The 20,218-nt window shown below is 36.3% G+C and overlaps 1 protein-coding gene across 4 annotated transcripts in view; it reads right to left on the reverse strand.

Moving 5' to 3' along the window:
* The window catches only part of nlgn1 (neuroligin 1), a 281,977-nt gene that overhangs the window by 119,262 nt on the left and 142,497 nt on the right, over positions 1 to 20,218 (reverse strand). For 3 of the 4 annotated variants that reach the window (XM_053513370.1, XM_053513371.1, XM_053513369.1), the window contains 2 exons: positions 12,181 to 12,240; positions 5,734 to 5,886 (listed from right to left, as the gene is read on the reverse strand). In XM_053513370.1, the coding sequence (XP_053369345.1) occupies positions 5,734 to 5,886; positions 12,181 to 12,240 (213 nt within the window). The remainder of the gene's footprint in view (positions 1 to 5,733; positions 5,887 to 12,180; positions 12,241 to 20,218) is intronic. The other variant, XM_053513372.1, reaches the window with a different exon arrangement.

Consider the following 20,218-nt stretch of genomic DNA (forward strand, 5'->3'; position numbering starts at 1 on the left):
GATAAGACTGTCTTATTATTTTCAATAACACATAGTAATCTTTAAATCATAAGTGGTAATATTAATAACTAAATTATAAGCCTGGACTTTTAGGCATTCCCAAACTCTCTTTTGTGTGATAGCATTGCCAGATAATCAAACGCATCCAATGCAAGCCAAATAATATTATTGTGAGCAAAGTGTTTTTAAGTTCCACAAAATATTACATTTAAAGCAAAGGCATTTGTCTACCTTTTTTGCTGATGCTGAAAACAATAATAATAATAAAAAAAACTGATCCAATGTGATGATACAATCCGATAAGATGGTTTGCTTGTGATATCAGCAACATAATCTTCATCATTCTAAACTAAAATGATGCAACCTGCATTTCTTTAATATTTAATACATATATATATATATATTAATGCTGATGCACCAGGGCGGCAAGTATTTTATACTTTTATACTTTAAAAGCAAGTACTTTAAATTAAATCAAAAAGATCAGTGGCGTAGTCTTACTTTACTAGGGACAATTTTGCCTGTTCTTGCTTCTTTCACCACTGGTTAAAAAAATATTGTTAAGTTAGACTATATTTTATATAGATTCTTTTTCATAAGATAATCTATATAGAAACAAAAAGATAGATGCAATACAGTAATGGCCTCAAGTAAGTTGCTTTTTCTAAACCTACCTTAATTTACTTGTCAGAAAGTTACAAATTTTGAGACTGGTAGTCTAAGCAACTGATCATCAACTCTTATGATTCTTGGTAGGGCTAAAGCTTTAAACTTCAGGAGAGTTACTCCCACTACAGTCTGATCTTTCTATCTATAGTTCATTATAATGAGAGGAGATATGTTCTAGCTATAGGCACAAAACCATGGACTCTAAACAAAGTGTAATCCCCTCGCTGTAACAAATGTTAATTTTAGTTAGATTTTTCCCACAGAGAGAACAGGATACGAAATGACACAAGCCCGAGGAACCTTGTTTAAGGCTTATGCTTTCGACCTCATGCTACCAGAGCAATATCTCTGCCTATGTCCATTTCGTATGATGAGAATATCAGGGTGTGATTACAGCAAATTAAATGTCATAGCTCCTTCATCCACATTGCCATCTGCCAAAAGAGGGCATGGGGCTAAAAGTGCTGACCGACCATGGCAGTGAGCATCTTGTTCCCAGTGGGAGGTGTCTTTGACCTCTAAAATGTTGCAGGAATTAAAGGAACAACATACTGGCATGCAGTGATACGTCAGTAAGGGCAACTGCTGTGCGTCGGGCCACAGGAGATGACAATAATTTTGGATTTGCAACATCTGTTAGGGGTGTACCTCATTTGTATTAATATTTAGATTTAAAGCTAAAATGCGCATGTCTAAAGGAGGTAGGCTTTTTTTAAATTAATTAATTTATTTATTATTATGTTTTTTTAAATAGTATTGTACAGCACAGTTCCTCAAACTTACCAATATCACCCAAGTTCATAACTGGTTACAATGCAACATATGTACAGTAATTAAACAAGGTATTTTCTCATCCCACAAGCTTTATCTCTGATGTATACTGGACTCGTTCAGGCCCAAACGGAAATGGAAACATCCCCTGATGGAGTCCTAGCCTGAAGCCTTGTGAGGTATTAATTCATACCTGTATTTCTATCGGTTTCAAAAACATCTGCTCATTTCATTCACATCAAAGGAAATTCTCATATTCAGGGCTCATGTTAAACGATTCCAGTCAAGAAATACAGCTGGTTCAAATTTCATGGGATTTGCCGTCAATAAAAATCAAGATATAGTTGTAGAGATGCTCCTCACACCTTTTCCAACAAGTTCCTCTTGCCCCACACTTACTTGGAACTCTGGTGATCAATCTCATCTCTTAACCGTTAAACATATCCATCTGTTTTCTCTAGGCAGAAGCAACATCGCCGTGTGAATCCTGGTAAGCACCTAGATTGTCCACAATGGCTGTTGGTCACCACTGAGTTGCCCAGGAGAGGGGCAGGACTAATGCCGAAATTCACGGCAGAGACAAATGCCTCAATGTGGCTTCATCCATCTGTTGATACCCCCTACCTGTCCCCTCACAGCAGCTGCTGTCAGCAAGCAAAATGGATGCAGCTTTGGGGCCAGGAATAAGGGTGGCCAGCGTGACAGGAAGCCCCAAGCTCTGAGATAACTCCTGCAGGCTTTGGGCTGTAAATTACAAAAGCTACATGTGAAACACAGCTTTGGCTGCAATTTCCCAGCCAGGGTCCTGCTATAGTAAATAAAACCACATCTTCTAAATAATGTCATGGAAAGACGGCCATGATCGTCTGACTCCTCAGAGATGAGCAAGTCCTTGAGATGCCAATGTTCATGCTTGATGTTTAAAAGGTGCTTACTCAGACACTTCGACTTGCCTGCCAGGTTTACCTCCTCATGGCAAGCTTGAAATCAACGTATGCTGCCTGATCTTGGCCATAAAGGAGTATTTGTAACAATCTAAAGGAGCGACATCCAGATTGATAAGATTTTTAATAGAGAGTAAGTGCTGAAGAAAAGGAATTGTAGGCCCAGATGGACACACAAGACACTGGCTCTCTGCAGGCACATGGCCTTGTCTCCAGAGCTCGTCTCTTTTGCCCTCTACCAAAAAGGGCCAGTAGACATGACATCAAAATGCCATTTCAGATAAAGTCAGCCACGCCTTATCTAGGGTGCTATATACAGGCAATTAAAGCATTCTGGGAAGCAGTAATAGTAAGGACACAGTTTACATTACATCCGCAAATCTTATCAACAAAGCACAGCTTGTCATCCATGCAATGTTATTTGACTATTATAAGATATGTAACCTTGAAACATCCAACACAAAGAAAATTAGGATGTCTGAGATGGAGTCAAAAGATAAAAAAAACACACAAACAAAGCATCTCCCAAAAACAATAACCTCAGAATGTCAAGTTCATGAATTTGAACTCCTAACATGCAACATGTCCACCAGTGTGACTGTGTCTTAAAGGGGATGTATTGTGCAAAATTCTCTTTTTATCATTTTAACCATTCAGATTCAAAAGCTTGTCCTAAAAAAAAACCTTCAGGAGAAAAAAAAAAAAAAAAATTTTATGCTTATTGTCCATATTCCCTTTTTTTTATTATTCCTTTGTATTGGCTGGGTCTCAAACAAGCCAATTATTTTTTTTCACCTATTGAGACCAGTAAGAAGATACCCTCTCCCGACATCTTTTCTGTGTTCAGTGCTTAATTAATCTGTCTAGTAACATCCCATTGTTTCACATTTTTGTTGTTGTTTACTTGATAGACTTTTTTTTACCTGTGCTTTGACCTTTCCTATAAGGATTTACTATGATTTTGCAATTGTTTCTAATAAATACCACGTGTTGCAGCCAGACAGTTAGTATAGTTCTTTTAAGACTTGAGAGGAAGCCCAAACTTAATTTAAGAAAAATGTGTGTGTATAGAGCCTGAAAGAGAAAAATAGAACAGGAAAACAAGACTAATGAAACCAAGTATCCGGTGTATTTGTTTTGATGAAGAAGAAATTAATAAGCATGAAAATAATTCATAATGCAGGGCATTTCAAAGAATGAAAACACTGAAACCAATTACTTCTGAGAGAACAAAAGCCACTGGTGAAGATTTGAAAAGCCAGTAAACAAAGGGGCTACCGTGCCTGCAAGTAAACACACTGTAGACACAATTAAAGCCACTTTGGCTACATTTACAATGTAGGACTCATGCTGACGCACTGACGGGGCACATGGTCCTTTGCTAAATGTAAGCAGTCAAACTGCCACTGTTTACGTAGTGTTAGCACCTTGCCTATAACCACATTTGTCTTCTTTGCACAAAAAGCTATTGTTCTCTATCTACTACCATGAAGTGTTATGAAAGTCTCAAGAGCAGCTGTTCCAGCATGTATATTTTTCACACTAATATAAGGCTAATCTTGGACACTGGTCCAAAAGGATCAGTAATTCTGCATAAAAAATTCTGTTCTCCAGGGCTGAGCATTGCTGTGTTCATCGTCCAGCCTCTAAATCAAAGCACTTTGATTTAAAGATTGTGTCAGGAAGATATGTGACTAAAAGAATATGGATAATCAATTTCACTAAAAAAGGGAGTCCAAGCAGAGCTAATGCCTAAAAAAGGAATAAAGTTTGTATAGAATGGCATGACAGTGATTTGCTCTACAAATCAAAACAATACAGAAAATTGTACTGTACACACTGTGCTACAGTATGTTAAGGGTTCTATTAATAAATCATAGCACTTCACATACACATACAGTATACTGTAAGGGCTGTATATCAGTGGATTATTTTTTGGCCAGTAATATACTTTGCCATCATTTTAGCAAATATTTTTTGTAAAATGAATATTTTATCTATTTCTAACCTTGCCTCAGTTTTCTCAAAGATCATGTTGTGTAAAGGAGCCAGCTTATCAAATGTAACCGTTAAAAAACCTTCAGTTTGCTTTGCTAGCAAAGTTAACCTTGCTAGCTAAGTGTGATTACCTCATAGGGCGGATGTAAAAATGTAATCAAGTTGTTTAGTTTCTTCCCAAAGTGAAACAGACATCAACTCGTTCAATTCCGTTTGTAATCAGTCTCTGGCTGTTAAAATGTCAGCAATGCTCGGGAGCTGTAACATCACCAGCCAAACAAAGAAGAGCACCTAAACACTCAGCATTCAAATGTTCATATGACCTAATGAAAGACATTTATAAGAAGAAATTAAGCCATTGGAAAGGAACTGATTGAATTGGCTTAGGGTAATTTACCTGGCATGCATCGTGTTTAAATGCCGCGAGCGAGTTATCCCGGAAGATACTGAGGTGAACGAGTCTGGTACTGTAACTAAACGGCTCAATTTAAATATTGTTTCTCAATAAGTTGATAAAGGTGATAAAGTCTTTTATCTAGTGTTTATTTTTACGTTTTCGGTTAATCAGATAATAAAATTTGGAAAATGCAAAAGAAGTATGGAAGAGCCAGCATAAAAAAGACTGAAAATAACAACAACAACAATAATAATTATAATAATAATAGTAATAATAACCAAAATAGAAACTTTTTTCCTCAGAATTCTAACTTGTATCTTGTAAATAAAAAAATCTGAGATTACATCCAGAACTATGAGGAGGAAAAAATCTGAATTTTTTACCTACCTAACTTTTTAAAAAATTTACCTACCTACTAGCTCTTTTAAATGGAAATAAGGCAGCAGAATATTGTGTATAAGGTATACTTACCTGGCAACCTCACAACTTGTTTTAGGAGGTGTAGAATCCTAGCACGTTTCTAGATCAGCATCGGTGTTTCTGTTTTATTGGGAGCCGACCCAAGCCTCATAAATGAACATGATTTGCTCGAGGCTGTTCTGTTTTCCCTCCACCGTTAATGACCAAACTATCCAGGTAGAGCTCTCTTGCATTAGACAGTTTATGGCCTAGCCTGAAGTAGCGCTCATAAAGCACTGTTCATTATGACTATCAGTTTCATTTGTATAACTGCTCCCTGAGTTGAATTTACAGATGCATCCTGCTGTTCATGTGTGCTGTCGAATAGATGATTTTATGCTAGAGAGTGCACTACTTCCTACAGGAGGCTGAATTTGCTTTCATGAGAGAATGCGATACACTGGTGTTAAAAAAAAGACAAAATCATTTCGCGAAAGGACTTTAAGTTTGTGTTTTTCAGGGACATAGCAAAGATTAAAGGGTTAAAAGACTTACCTAGCACACCAAGCCGGTAGTTCAGGGTTATGACAATGACATTGCCATAACTGGCCAAGATGCTGCCATCGAACATATTTCCTGTGCCTTCCATGTACGATCCGCCATGGATGAAAACCATCACCGGCTTTGGACTTCCACTCTCGCGGATGTCTAGAAGAAGAGCGAAGGAGGAAAAAAGTCAATGTCAAATTCAATTTTTTAAAAGATGCAATCAAAATTAAGGCTGCCTTGTCTTTAAGTCAAATTTGCCTTACTATTTGATGTCCTATGATATATTCAGTTTTATATATTAGAATCTTCATTTCCTAAGCAACATGTCATGTCTTTCGCAAAAAAAGAAAATAATAATAAGGAGAAAACGATAGATTTTTTGGGGGTATTTTGACCCTTACTTGCTATAATTTCTTTAATAAGGAACCACTTCTGTAACTCTACTACCTTAAAAAAAATCATTTTAATTAAAGGATTGAGTTCAATGAGTGACTGCTGATATGAGACACATTCCTGAATCATATAAAATAAAGCCTTGCTCTATACTAAATTTCTAACGTTGTTCAACCTACTTTTATCCATTTTGTTGCTTTTTTCCCACCTTTTGTTTTTATTTAATTATTACGCATCGCTTGGTGCTTGTGCCCAGTGATCTGCTTTAGGTGAATGGTTTCCATCCACGTGGGAAGTAATTACAAAATGAGAACAATGTTTGCAATAGCTTTCATCCTGTAAGGAAGAGACAGCTATTACACCACCGGCGCAATGTATCCACATAAATCTCTAATAATTGATTGAAGTTGGGCGTTCAGGGATGCTTCTCCGGGAGGTCCCATAACAAAGTCGAGAACAAATGAAAAAAGCAATTATTTTCCCCAAAAATGTTTTCTCTAGGCCTAGAGAGACAAGGGGCTTTCAGGTAGTCCCAGTTCACAATTTTCTTTCTTTCAGTCGGATATTTCTCATTTTCCTTTCTTTTTCTTTTCTTCATATTTATTTATATATATAGTATTATATATACAATATACTGTATATAGGAGTTATATTTGTAGCACTTGATGTAATTATGTTGAGTGTATATTTATTTATTTTTTTTTTTAACAAATGCAATAGCAGCTACAGTACATACATTTTATGACTAAGCTCCCTGACAAATTTTGGTGCCTTTTTTGCCCAATATATGTGTCCTCGCATGTCCTACTTACTTTGATAAATTAATTGAATCACTCAAAGTAGTTGGATCCAGAGAAGTAAATAAAGAAAAGTAAAGCAAGTTCACAAGAGCTGAATCAGAAATTATGGGAGATAGTGATGTGTCAAAATAAAAAAAAATGTTTAAAAAATCCTTATGCTTACTTCAAATTGCACCAATTAGAGTGTTTTCTTGCTAAAATGGGCTTTTGTGAAAAAGATACAAGCTATAAAATTGGTCTAAAAAAAAAAACAAAAAAACATACAACAGTGTTGTGGACATAATTTTTTTTTTTTTTACATTTTTTGATGAAAAACAAACCTGTCTGCAAACAGTTCTTGTCTTTAAAACACTACATATTACAAAAAGCTCCTGAATTGCGGCTTTGATTTTTGGCTTCCTCATTTCCGATTCATTTTTGGGCTAAAGTTAATAAAGGATCCTGAATGGCCTGGATGTGAAGCAGCAATTACTGGGTAGCTCGTAGCAAGAAGAAAGTAGATCACGGATGTCAGATAGTGCCTAATGTCCTGCTAATATGAATCACTCTGCTTTTTTTAAAATAGCAAGAGGGCGACAGGTAAGGAGAATATGATTTTTTTTTTTTAAGAATAATAATCAAGGGAAAAACATATTAATTTCTAGTTTTAGCTTGTGCCAAAAAACAACTACAACAACAACAACAATAATAATAATAATAATAATGATAATAATAATAATAATAATAATAATAATAATAAATGTTTTTGTTTTCCTATTTTCAATTTTAAATGTACAGCTTTGAACACAACATCTAGAAAGGATTGTGTATTTTTCATAGTCATTCTATACTTGATGCACACACACACACACACACTACTGTTTAAAAGTTTGGGGTCACTTGCAAATTTCTTTGGTTTTGTTTAGTGATTTATTTTCTACATTCTACAACAATACTGGGGATTTCAAAACTATAAAATAACACATATGGAATTAGGTAATTACATAACAACAACAAAAACAACAATTTGTTGTTATTTTAAGACACAAAGGTCAGCCTTTCTGTAATAGTGTAGTTCTTGCAAGAACAGTATTGTCAAGCACCATAATGAAACTTGCTCTCATGAAGACCTTCCCAGGAGGGCGAGACCAAAACCTACCTCTGCCGCAGACGAGAAGTTCATTTAGGGTTATCAGCCTGAAAAATGACCAATTAACAGCGCCTCAGATTAGAGGCATTATGAAGTCTTTACAAAGCATAAGTAGCAGACACATCTCAATATTAACTGTTCAAAGATTAATGCATTTTTTGAATGCCTTCAGCATTCCTTTACAATGTAGAAAGAAATAAAAATCAGGAACGATCATGGAGTTAGAAAGTGACCCCAAACTTTTGATCGGTGGTGTATGTCCCCACACACACAAACACACATAGAAATGGTTCTTTAATTATTGGTTTAAAATCCACATTCTATTATGATTCTATTGAAAATAGTAACAACTTGTTTCTTTTTCTTCTTAATTAATCTATAAATGATATCAGAAATTAAATAGAACAGAAAAAAGACCTTTTTTTTGTAAAACCTGCAGTTGTCTCTGATGATGTAATGCACATTGCAGGGTCAATTCAAAGCAGACATCTATTTAACATGCCAATAAATAAATAGATAAATAATAATAATAAAAAAATAAATTTCCTTTAAAGCTCTTTTGTGACGATGACTATTGTTAAAAGTGCCATATAAATAAAATTGAATTGAATTTGAAAATCACATCCTCTCGCTTTTATCTTCTGTAAATTTGCTTTTTTTTTCTTTATAAACATGCCTTTTGCATTCTGTTATTTGAGACATTTACAATATTCTTATGGGAGGGAAAAAAAGGTAACAAGACCCTCCTTTGGGTTGGGGTTCAGCTCCACCCAGGAAGTAATCATTTTATTTGCTCAAAAGAGACACAAAAGAGACAGCAGTGATACAGTATGTGTTTTGTATTACATCAACATAATCAACCAGGGACAATTCTGAGCTGGCTGTGTGAGACGACTACAGCTCAGCTTCAGATCCTCGAGCTGTAAGTGTTACTGTTTTAAAGTTTCTGTCTGTTAAATCTAGTTTGTTAAATTTAGGCACAGTGTGAGGTTAATGATGCTATCGGTAGTTTGTATTGCATTTTAAAGCAAGACAAAACTTCAGGATGGTAATTGTGAGGCAAAACTAATATGTACCAGAAAATTGGTGTGAAACTTTTTAAGCCAATTTCCCTTTAATTGTGTTTGGATACAAGCAAGTTCTTTTGTGATGATTTTTAACCTGTTTAGCGATATAAAATTTAAAAAGAGACTGATATGGATGATCTGAGTTGTATTGCAGCTGGTAATTAATCGACACATTTTGTAGACCTCTAAGACTTAAACGAACTTATTTCAAATTGAGTATAATATGTAAGCTTTTGGTCATTTTTAATCACAAAATCAATAAATCTTGAGGAATGGCCTTTCTGCTGCTCACTAGGGCATTAAAGCAAAGGTGTTCTGCTGCAATTATAACACAAATTGTTTTACACTATATATATTAAGATGTTCCTTGTTGCAGAACCAACATTCTGGCAGATAGAGCTATTTGGAAGTTCAATGCCCATGTAGGAAGAGTTGGTTCAGTTACTTTACAGTGTGGGGTACTTGAAAGGTTTTTTCCCACTTCTTACCATGTCTATACAGTAGTGTGTTCTTTTAGGACAAAAACATTTTTGTACCCAAATCTCCATAAGTGAACAGTTGGTAACCTCAACTAAATTGACTTAATGTTAAAGCTTCCTATTATACAACTTCACATTTGTTCTTATGGCATACAGTCATAGAAGAGGTTTATTCATGTTTCTGCTTTCTGGTATCACCCAAATAAGGACGGGTTCCCTTTTAACATCTGGGTTTTCTCAAGCTTTCTTTATCTTGCCTCATCTCAGGGACTTTTTCTTTCTACGGTCATGTTCAGATTGCTTATTAGAGAATGTTTTTAAAGCTACAGTATAAATGTGTGCATTTTTCAATCCATTTTTTTTTTATTTCTGCAAGGTGCTTTGTGAAATTGTCCATTATTACATTGGTGCTATATATTATTAAAAGTGCTATATACTGTAAATAAATTTGAATCGAAATGAATATAATAATTGTTGAAAACTCTTAGGTCATATCTAAAGCTAGATAAAAGAACAATTTATAGGCTTTTTGTTAGTCAGTGACAATCTTCTTTTACTTTTCATTTTTTTAATTTACATAGAGGGAAATATTGTGATAATAAAAACAATAAAATAATAGTTTTTCATATCTTCTGCCTGGATTTTACAGCAATAATAAAAGGAGAATTTATGGGGTTTGTGTGTGTGTGTGTGTGTGTGTGTGTGTGTGTGTGTGTGTGTGTGTGTGTGTGTGTGCGAAAGAATCCCCACAAAGTACTGAAGACAAGAATCCCCACTTCAAAGTGTAACATTACTCCACTGACCATGGGGAATGCTCCTTCTTTGTACTATAACTATGGCAGTTGCTCCCTATGACATTAATACACAGTGCTTTAATATTAAAAGGATCATTTGATGTTTTTGCTTTGCCTATTAAAAGTGACTTAATTTGGAAGTGATGCATTATGATCAAAAGCTTGCTTTCACTTCAGTATAATTCCTTTAAGTGAGTGATTTAGGCCATCCCAATTCTCTCAGAACGTTGCTGCCTTTAGGACGCCGGGTTAGAAAGGTTCAGGAGGAGGAAGTGTTCCACAGAGGGGTGTAAAAAAAAAAGCGAATTTATATTATTCACACTCGCGAACAAGTCTAGTCAAGTTCAGCAGATGATGCCTGATATCAGATCTACTCTTCTGCCTTTACAGAAGATGAGAAACCAGAGAGCAGAGTAATTGTAGAGAGTGTAGCCTTTGTTGTTTTCAACCGCAGGCCCAGGAGACGTATTGTAAATGTATCCTGTAACTGCACTTGGCCCAGCATATTGTCTACCAGACTTAAGAGGATTATTTTGTAAGCTTGGAATTTTTGATGGAGTTAATAGAAGGTGCTTGGCGGGATTCTCGCTGTGTATTTGTGCAACTCTAATCTTATGATGTGTGGATCAAAGACAGCACTTCCCTGGTTTTGGTTAGTGCTAATTGGTGCTTATTTCACTTGATTTTACAAAATATGGCCTTGGTTAACTTTGCGTTCCAGCATTAACAAGGACTTTTTCATAGCACAACTCACAAAATTTTTTAAATCACATAGAGTTGTTTAAACTGTAGATCTGACAATAGCTCCAGCTTACTTATATGGACTTGTATACCAGCCGTGCTTCATAATCTAAATCTAATTAGGTGTACTTTTGAAAATGTTGTGTCGTTTAATTTGGAAACGCTTACGATAATTGATTTTTTGAAAGAAGATGTTTATGTAACATCCTTATAAATGTCTTGAGTTTCAAGGATTTGTATTGGTCAGTATGTGTCCCATGAAACAGGGGAGTTTATGCTTTCTGGTTGTTGGTGAGGTAATGACTGTTTAATGACTGAGTTAAAAAAACTGATTTTATTAAAAACAATGAATATCTATGATCTTTATGAAATAATTGTCATTGGATGCAAACTGCTGTACTATAAAAGGAATAAAACATGATTCAGGATTTTTGTGTATCACGACATCCTATAATAGATTTTTTTTTATGGCACAAAACTGTACAAATTTTAAAATGCTGTTTATATACATATAAACTAAAAGTAGTGGTTTATACTAGACAAAAGCTCTATTACTGTATGCTTTAAATGTCTGTTAATTCGGTCTGATTATAAATCCAGGAACATGTTGCATAGGAAAAGTAAAGAGTTTTCAGCAACTCCATTGATGCTGTATTTACTAACGGTTGATTGGATCTCAAAACACAAGAAGGTTAAAAAAATTCATGCAAAAAAAGAATCAAGATTTTGCAGTATGATTATTAGTTTTCTTTTTTTTTTCTTTCAGTGGGATGCAACATGGAAAAAAATTAAAGAAAATTAAAGAAAAAAAGGAAATTCAAGGCAAAACCTATGAAAGGTTAACAATTACATGTCTGGAATGACGAAAGACATGTGACATACGCGGAGAACATCAAGCAAAAAAGACAAAACACATCCAGCAAAAACACTAGGAAGTAAAAAAAAAAAAAATCTCCACTCGTGAAAAAAGGACAAGAAATTTAAGGAAAAAGAAGAAAAAATTGGAGGGTATCCTTGTCATGCATATCAGTTTGGCTTCGAAAAAAATACCTTCATCCTCTGCACCGTCATTATCACCTAAATCATCATTCTGTTTCTTTGTAAGAGGACCTAGGATCAAAAATGAAGAAGTTGGAGGAAACAGAGAATACAAGAACAACACAAGCCTTAAAAAGGCTTCTCAGAGATACAACGAGCTTGCATTGATATGTCTGATACATTACTGAGCAAGAAAAAATTGTATTGAAGATCTAAGCAAATGTTCAAACATTTCTGCAGAAAAGAGTCAAACAGTCAATAAAGTAAATAATTTTCAAAAGGAAAACTATCGGTTCTGAGAATCCAATGCAAAAAGTTTCAAAAACATGTGTCTTTATAGATTAGTTAGTCATTTCATTTCTTTTTACTTTGGATTTTAGGTACAAAAATACTGTCATAGGAAACAAATAAACATTGTTTTTATCTAAAAAAAAAAAAATCATAAATACACTTGCAACATGAGATAGCAATAGGGTAGTAATAATACCCCTATGATTACTTTTCTCAGAAAAGCAAAAGCTGAGGGGAAAAATATATTAAGTGAATTAATTAGTTAGTCGGTACTGGATTGATCTTATGGATGACGTTATTTAATATTAGCTTGCATTATTTTTACTTCATTATTTGTAAACAAGAGAAGCCTGTAATATTTTTAAAAAGGTTTCAATTTCATCAAAGTGCCTTAAACAGCTTAGGAAACAGTCAGAACTGAGAATGGACTCAGCATTCACTTTTCTGCGACACGGTCACACGATGAGCTTTCAAAGGCACGCTAACATTCATTGCTCAGGACTTCAGTTTATGATTTACACACCTGCCATCATGACAGCTCTACTCACACACATACACACACACACACACACACACACGGGCATGCTTAAGCGCCTTCAAGAACACTTCCGAGACATGTGGAACAACAAATTAAACAAAAACAAAAAAATCATGCATGGGCTAAGGACATGCAAGCAGCTGTTCATGTGACATGGTAAAGAATGAAGCTTAAGGAAATGATAACGTGTTTATTACGCAGAAGCAGCGCTGAGGATCCATACGCTCTTATAGACAAGAGGACGAGAGGGAAACAACAGTGCCATGCACCGTTTACGCCCATTTTCTGGATGAAGCACAGTCTCTCAGATGCCTTCATTTTATTTTTATTCTTTTCAGTAGACTAAGCCTCTGTACCTTCTCGAGACTGTGGAGAAACAGAAGGTGTTATGAAGAAGGAGAAAATCAATGTTAATGACATAAGTCTGGTCTTCCACAGCCTGGTAAACACATCACCCTGAAACATAAAAGTATAAGCATGAACGTGTGAGCTCAGGCTGTTTTAGATGACGTACAAAAAATGTACTCTGACAAAAGCATCGATATTGCATCAATCAGTCTACATGTGGGTTTCTGCATGTCTTCGTCCTGCAACTATAATTCTTTTCTAGTAAGAAAACACTTGCAGGGTCCTAGGGAATTGTACTGTATGGTTAGACCTTGCACCAATAATGTCCAGATGTCCCTCATGATTGGGACAGTTAAATTATTATTTTTTTTATTAATAAATATCCCAGATTTTTGAATGCATTCAAAAATGCCTATAATGTGAACAAACATTTATAAGTAAAGAAAAGAACAGAACAGTAGAGGCTTCCTTTTAACATGCATTTACCATGTCATTACTTCTCTGACTAACACAGGGGGCTGCTTTTTATAGCAATTTTATTATTTTATCACATTGATTTTACTCTACCACTTAGTCAAAGAAAAAAAAATTCCTACTACATAATGGCCTTATTCTGTTATAAGTTAGTGCAGCTGCTAAATAAGGTTATGAAATATATAAATTTTGGTAAGGTTGCCGAAGCTAGAGCACTTCACTGGCTAAAGACTGTGCAATACCCGACATGAACTATTATTACTGCAAAATGGTCAGGTAACCGTAATCATCCTGGGTCTCGAAGAAGAAAATGCCATAGTCGCAGAATAGATTAACCATTTTTAGATATTGAATGTATCAGGTTTATGTAGACAGTCAATTAATATTCTTCTCATTTAGTTCATCTCACTCTTTTTTTTTTTGATCTGTACTTTTTTCCCAGAACTATGCAGATTACAGTAGGTTAGTGTTAAAATTATGTACCATAATATGCTATGTTGTGATTTATACCCATTAACCCTTAAACCCTCAACCTCCACTTTTTGACAATCTGTAACATAAAGGTTAGATGTTAAATTATATGCCTGCCAAATAAAACGAAGGTCTGGTTTTCATTTCAGATTTTAAATCTGCCCGCCTTAATGTCGTGACTGCTACTGTTGTACAAATGGCCTGGGCTGTTATTTATACACATCCCGTTTCTTTAAAATGTATTTAGTTGGAATTAACATTACATTACAGGCTTAATGTTAGATGAAACATTAAACCTAGGTTGCACAAGTGTTTGCTGTTCATCTATTGTTGTAAAAGTGTCTCCGTGTTGGGAATGTACATAGAGAAAAAATGACTATAGTTATGTGTTGTAGATTTAACAAGAGAATTAAAACTGGTTGTATACACGTTCCAAGGGTTTCCCAAGGACTCTCTGGGTATTCAACTGTTCTAAATTTCTAATGAGCATCTACTTGAAACGGTATCGTTATTTTTTTTCACCCTTATTATTATTCTTCTCAGGTTCCATGTTAAGCTCAAGCCTATCTCAGGAACACTGGTTGTAAGACGGATGTGATGTCACATACATTCAGACATAGGAGTGGTTTAACATATTCGATTCTCTTACAGGCATGTTTTGGTACGTGAGCGGAAACCGGTACACTGTGAAAGCAAGCCGAACTGGGATCCAACTGGGACTCTGAAGGTGTTAGATACCCTCTATCCTCTGCTGTGCAACCCATGTTCCAAAAGGCAATTCATAAATACAATGCAAACTGTATCTAAGTTTCACACATGATTAGTGTTCAGGTCCATCACAGTTGTGGCTATACTAGCTTGGCTCCCTACATTGGAATTAAACAGATCAGGGCATATTCATCAATTATCTCTGTCAGCCATAATGCATTAAGACAGAAGTTTCCTTCCCCTAATGTAGCTGAGAATAGAAGCCGGAACGTGGACAATTTAAATAAATAGCAAATCTTCCCAAGATCACTCTGATAAAACAGGTAGGAGGAGAATAAGGAAGCCCAGACAATACCATCAATTGTAATGAAAATGACCTCAATATTCCTGCTTGCTAACCTCCACGGCTCTGTAGCATAGGACAAAAAAAAGATTTTTATCTGTGCCTAATTGGTTTGAGAGCTGGCTTCATTATCTTGGGTTCAGAAATCATGCCAAGGCCTTATTCATGCCAGTTGATTTAAAGGGGAGGATAAGACAAAACTGGGGGAGGGCTGAAATCAGCTATTGCTACAGTAGCTTCTCTTTCGGTTGTGTTTATTATCAGACATGTTTGTCAAGACCATAATGAGAGTAGAATGAGAGAATCATGAATGTGTGTCTAAAGTCCTCAAGGTCATCACAAGCAAATATCATCTATGTAATTTTCTCAGCCCAATGTTTTATTCCGTTCATTAAGATAAAGTCATTTGTTCAGCAACCCCTCATATGTACTGTATGATATGGACAAAGATTGGATAATAAGGAGGCCCAATGTTCACTCCATTACTGTATATTACCATCATGAGCATTTACACGGGATTTTTATGAGGATTTACACTGATTATGACAAATTGTGACCTACAATGTTGGGGTTGGTCAAACAAAGTCATGTTTTGCAAGTGAAAGCCACCTGCTTTTGATGCACAAACACATACTGTATAGTCCTCGTACTTCTGGAAAAAAAGAAAAACTCAGTTAAGTCTCCTTTTGCTTATAGAATAAGCTGCTTTAAGGTTCAGCACCTACAGTACCTGTACATTCGTGCACAACACTGTTCCAAAGAGCTGTTACACAATTTGTTGAAGCCACTGTGTCAAACTATTCTTTCTTCTGACCTCTAATTGCATGCTGCTTTTACCAAGTGTAACTCACAGTAGTGTGTGAAAATTCTTCAGACAGCATTGTGTGAAATTCCAACTGTCTGTACTGTAAGTAATGAGCAGGTGCAGCTAATATGTTATCTGGCAGGTTTTTGCAACAAAAATGTGGCAATTTTTGACAATACAATATGAAATAAAGTCAAATGTGTGTACATTCAATTAAAGAAAGCATCTTCATTCGTCATTCCCGGGATAACTGGGCATAAGGCTGGAACAGGCCTTGCAAGGAACACTGGTCCATTTTAAGACAGTGGACTAGGGTTGGGAAATTCATCAAGATTCATCTTTCCTAACAGCTTTTTATTCTGGTCATGGTCATTGTCGATCTGGAACCGAGTCCAGTTATGCTGGATTTAAGGTATAAGAATTGACTCTGAATATACTTTTATGATTACATAAAAATGCAAAGCCTGGCTGGGACAATATCTTTTACAAGCCAAGCAATGCAAAGGCAGATCATGACACTGACGACTTTTATTTAGGATGAACCGCATCAGAGAACTTTTTCATTCCATAATCTGTATTATTATACATTAACTCAACTTATTTCATTACATTAGTCACATTTGCCAAAGTAAGTTACCAGGCAACTAAAACATGGGACTAAGTGAAGCACAGACATGTTTACTTACCCACAGGTTGATTAGTAATTGTTAAGGGTGTACAAATTTCTGCATTCAACTCTATTATTAAACTAAGTCAATCTCTATCCAAAATAATGTTTTATATCACCAGTAATAAAAAAAAAATTTAAGCCCAATTTTATCTTGTGGATTAATCCCTGCCTCAGAGTTACTACTCACCCTGGTCTGCTGTTCCTCAATATAAGCAGGTTACTGCATCATGGCCAGTGTATTAAAGAGTCAGAGACAAGTGCCTCATTTCAAACAGATCAGATGGATGAGTCTAGGTGGCAGTCACTAGAGAAGAGCCCTCCATCACCCTGTCCAAGTGGCCCAGGGGTTAAGGAATGTGAAGGGCATTAATCCCAGAGGAAAGGGACACTACCTAGCCACCTGTCCACTTTCTCTTTCCACCACATCATTAACGCCCCCTAGGCTTAGTCCTCCATGACCTCAGAGATTGGGTTCACCAACTCTTGCTTTATCCAGACGCACCACACACTTTATTTTAAAGTCACAGAAAGACAGCACTATACACCTCATCTCTTTTGAGGTGTCACAGAGCGCCAGATTGATTTATCATTTGTGCTCCTCAGTGGCACTGGAATATTCCTCCTTGTGCCACCATCGATCGGAATTTACCTCTGGCTGATAAATGGCTACTTCATGCCTGATGCGTCTTTAATGCAGCATGCAGGTGAAGTCCGCTGCGCTGCACCTGCGTGAAACCTGCAGCCAAAGCCAGATGGGGCAATTAATGTTTCGAGGCAGATCGATTTCAGATAGAGCCTATTGACATCCCTGGCCATTCATCAGAGAGCTCAAGTTCCAGCATGCTGAACATCAGCAGAGCAAATCACAGTGTGAAATGCTGGGAAAGAGTAGCAACAAATTTGAGGTAATGAGTAGTATCTTAAGGAAGGGGACTTAATGCAAATTAGCACATTTACTGTAGCTATTAATGACATTTGGGGATGAATGATGACCTCAGGTTACTGTCTCAGGATTTTCAACTATTAGCAAAAAAAATGTTCTTAGGTGCACCTGCTATTCAAGCGTAGCTCAACAACCACTGCAACCCTTATGACCACGATTAATAGACTGTAAATAGATGAATGATGGATGAAGTTTGCCAAGCAATAAGATAAGCATGGGATGGTAGTCTTTGTGCGCTCCTTGTTGGCTTAATCAGCTTAAACACGGAGTTCAATAAACACCAATCAGGTACCCGACCTGAGCTCAGACACAATATATGTGTTTTCCTCACAACACGCTAAAATCCATGAGCTAATCTATTGCACAAAAGAGCAGTCCATCTTCGAAACAGCAGGTAACACCTGGACGAGAGTCAATATTTCTTCAAGCACACAACATTGCACACAGGCGATGCCATTATGGTCCTGCTGCAGCTTCGATGGAGTCTAATGAGCGCGCAGAGCAAGAGGAAGCTTTCTGGAGAAAGCTGTGACTCATCAGTTTTAACCAATGACGAGCTTCCCGGGAAAAAAAAAAAAAACACAGCTCCTTAATGAGTGTAAGCAGACGCACAGATATGGTATTAAGAAAGGTGGATTTTTTTCCTTGTTGCAACAAATTTAAGGATTTAAGGATATTCACAGCTCTCAATCTGTTTTGATAAAGCAAGCTAAAGCAAAATATGTACATTTATCATGAATCATTACAAACCGTAATTAAGGGGTATTAGTAGTTAACAGACTATGGGACAAACTTCGCTAAATGATGATGGTAGATTTATTATAAAGGACTTGACTAAAACAACATGCATGAGGATTCAAAAGGAGTTTTCATTTTCTGCAATGGAAAAGTACTCTAACTAGTTAATTTTATCAGAAAGAAATGCTTTAATGTAACTGATTACTTTTTAAAGATAGTAATTTTGTAATGTAATTACTTACTTTAAGAGTAACGTCTCCCAACACTGACATGTAGCTATTTTGCTGTTTGGTTTGGTCGATTTTTACAGTGCAGATTAACAGTTTATATTGCTTATAAGTCAGTATTGCGTATACAGTACATAAACGTCAGCATTTTGATAGTATGAGAGAATTAGCTACTGAGTTTTACTCAGCAGCCTGCAGGACCACCCAAAGTTCGTTTAAGGATTTGCACCTGCTTCTTTTTTGCATGCAAAACCCAGCAGCTTCCATTTTGTTTTTCTGTCCGAAGCATGGTCGCTTATATAATGTCATACTTTTTTTTCTGCCTTCTTGAACTTTTAATACTGATGTTTTGAAAATATGAAACATTTCTGTACTAACTCAATCAAAGAGTCTTGCACTAAAAAATAGTTTGTGTTAAATGAACACAGGACTTTTGCACATAACGACATGTACACACACACACACACACACTTTTTTTTTTTTTTATAAATAACTACTTAAAAACATTCTGTGGTGCAATATCAAGAAACCGTAAATTTGAATGACTATGATGCCACAGCCATCTGTATTTTCTCCTTTTGTTCATTGTTCTAAATATCACACTCATGCATCACATTTCTGCAGTACTACATCTCTGCCATTTGTCTCAGTTCGAGCCTCGCGGGCCAGTTTGCCAGTTTGCGCCTAAAAATAAAATATTACCCACAGCCCGAAATACACTGCGTTGTTGGTTTGCTTCTTATGGTTTAGTTGCTACAGAGTCGAATTCAAGCTTAGAAAGAGACTCCCCTGCTCAGATGCATGCTAAATAATCATCCGTACACATGGACAGCCGTGAAGTTACCATCCATCCACTTTCTTTAAAAAATGCAGAGGAGGAGCAGAAAGAGGACAGAGCCTCCCTCGAGCCACACGTCTAAATGAGTGCATGAACATACGGATGGCGTGTTCTCCGATTCCTGCCTGGGCTGAGTCTTTGCACATATTCTTACACACGCAGTGCAAAAAGAGCCCTAGGCAAGCACGCAAATAGGGTGGAGCTGTGATGCTGTGTATGTGATGCCGTGAGGGAGATATACAAGTGGCAGCGCAAATGCAGAGAGAGAGTGAGAGAGAGAAAGAGAAGGAGATCAGGCAGTGTGTGTGGTTGTATTTCCAATATGAATGCAGCATTTACTATGTAATGTTTTTGTTCTTCACTTTTTTCTACCATTCATTTTGACAGCCTCCGTTGAATCAGTCATTGGTAAAGAAATTGGATCCTCCTTGAGGAATTAAACGTTATTTCCTGCAGGCAAAAAAAAAAAAAAAGGGAAAAAAGAAAAAAAAGCCCTCAAAACGCTCAGCTTTGAGGCAGCCGTGTCGAGAAGGCATCAGCTGTGTTTTCCAAACACGAATGTTTTACATGACAAAATCATGTTGACAATCTTTTCACTTCTGCATCTGGTGGAAATCCGCCATAAAAAGGTTGCTCCTTCCTCTAGCGGAATCAAG

Source organism: Clarias gariepinus, chromosome 15, assembly GCF_024256425.1.
Source record: "Clarias gariepinus isolate MV-2021 ecotype Netherlands chromosome 15, CGAR_prim_01v2, whole genome shotgun sequence".
Taxonomy (NCBI): Eukaryota; Metazoa; Chordata; class Actinopteri; order Siluriformes; family Clariidae; genus Clarias; species Clarias gariepinus.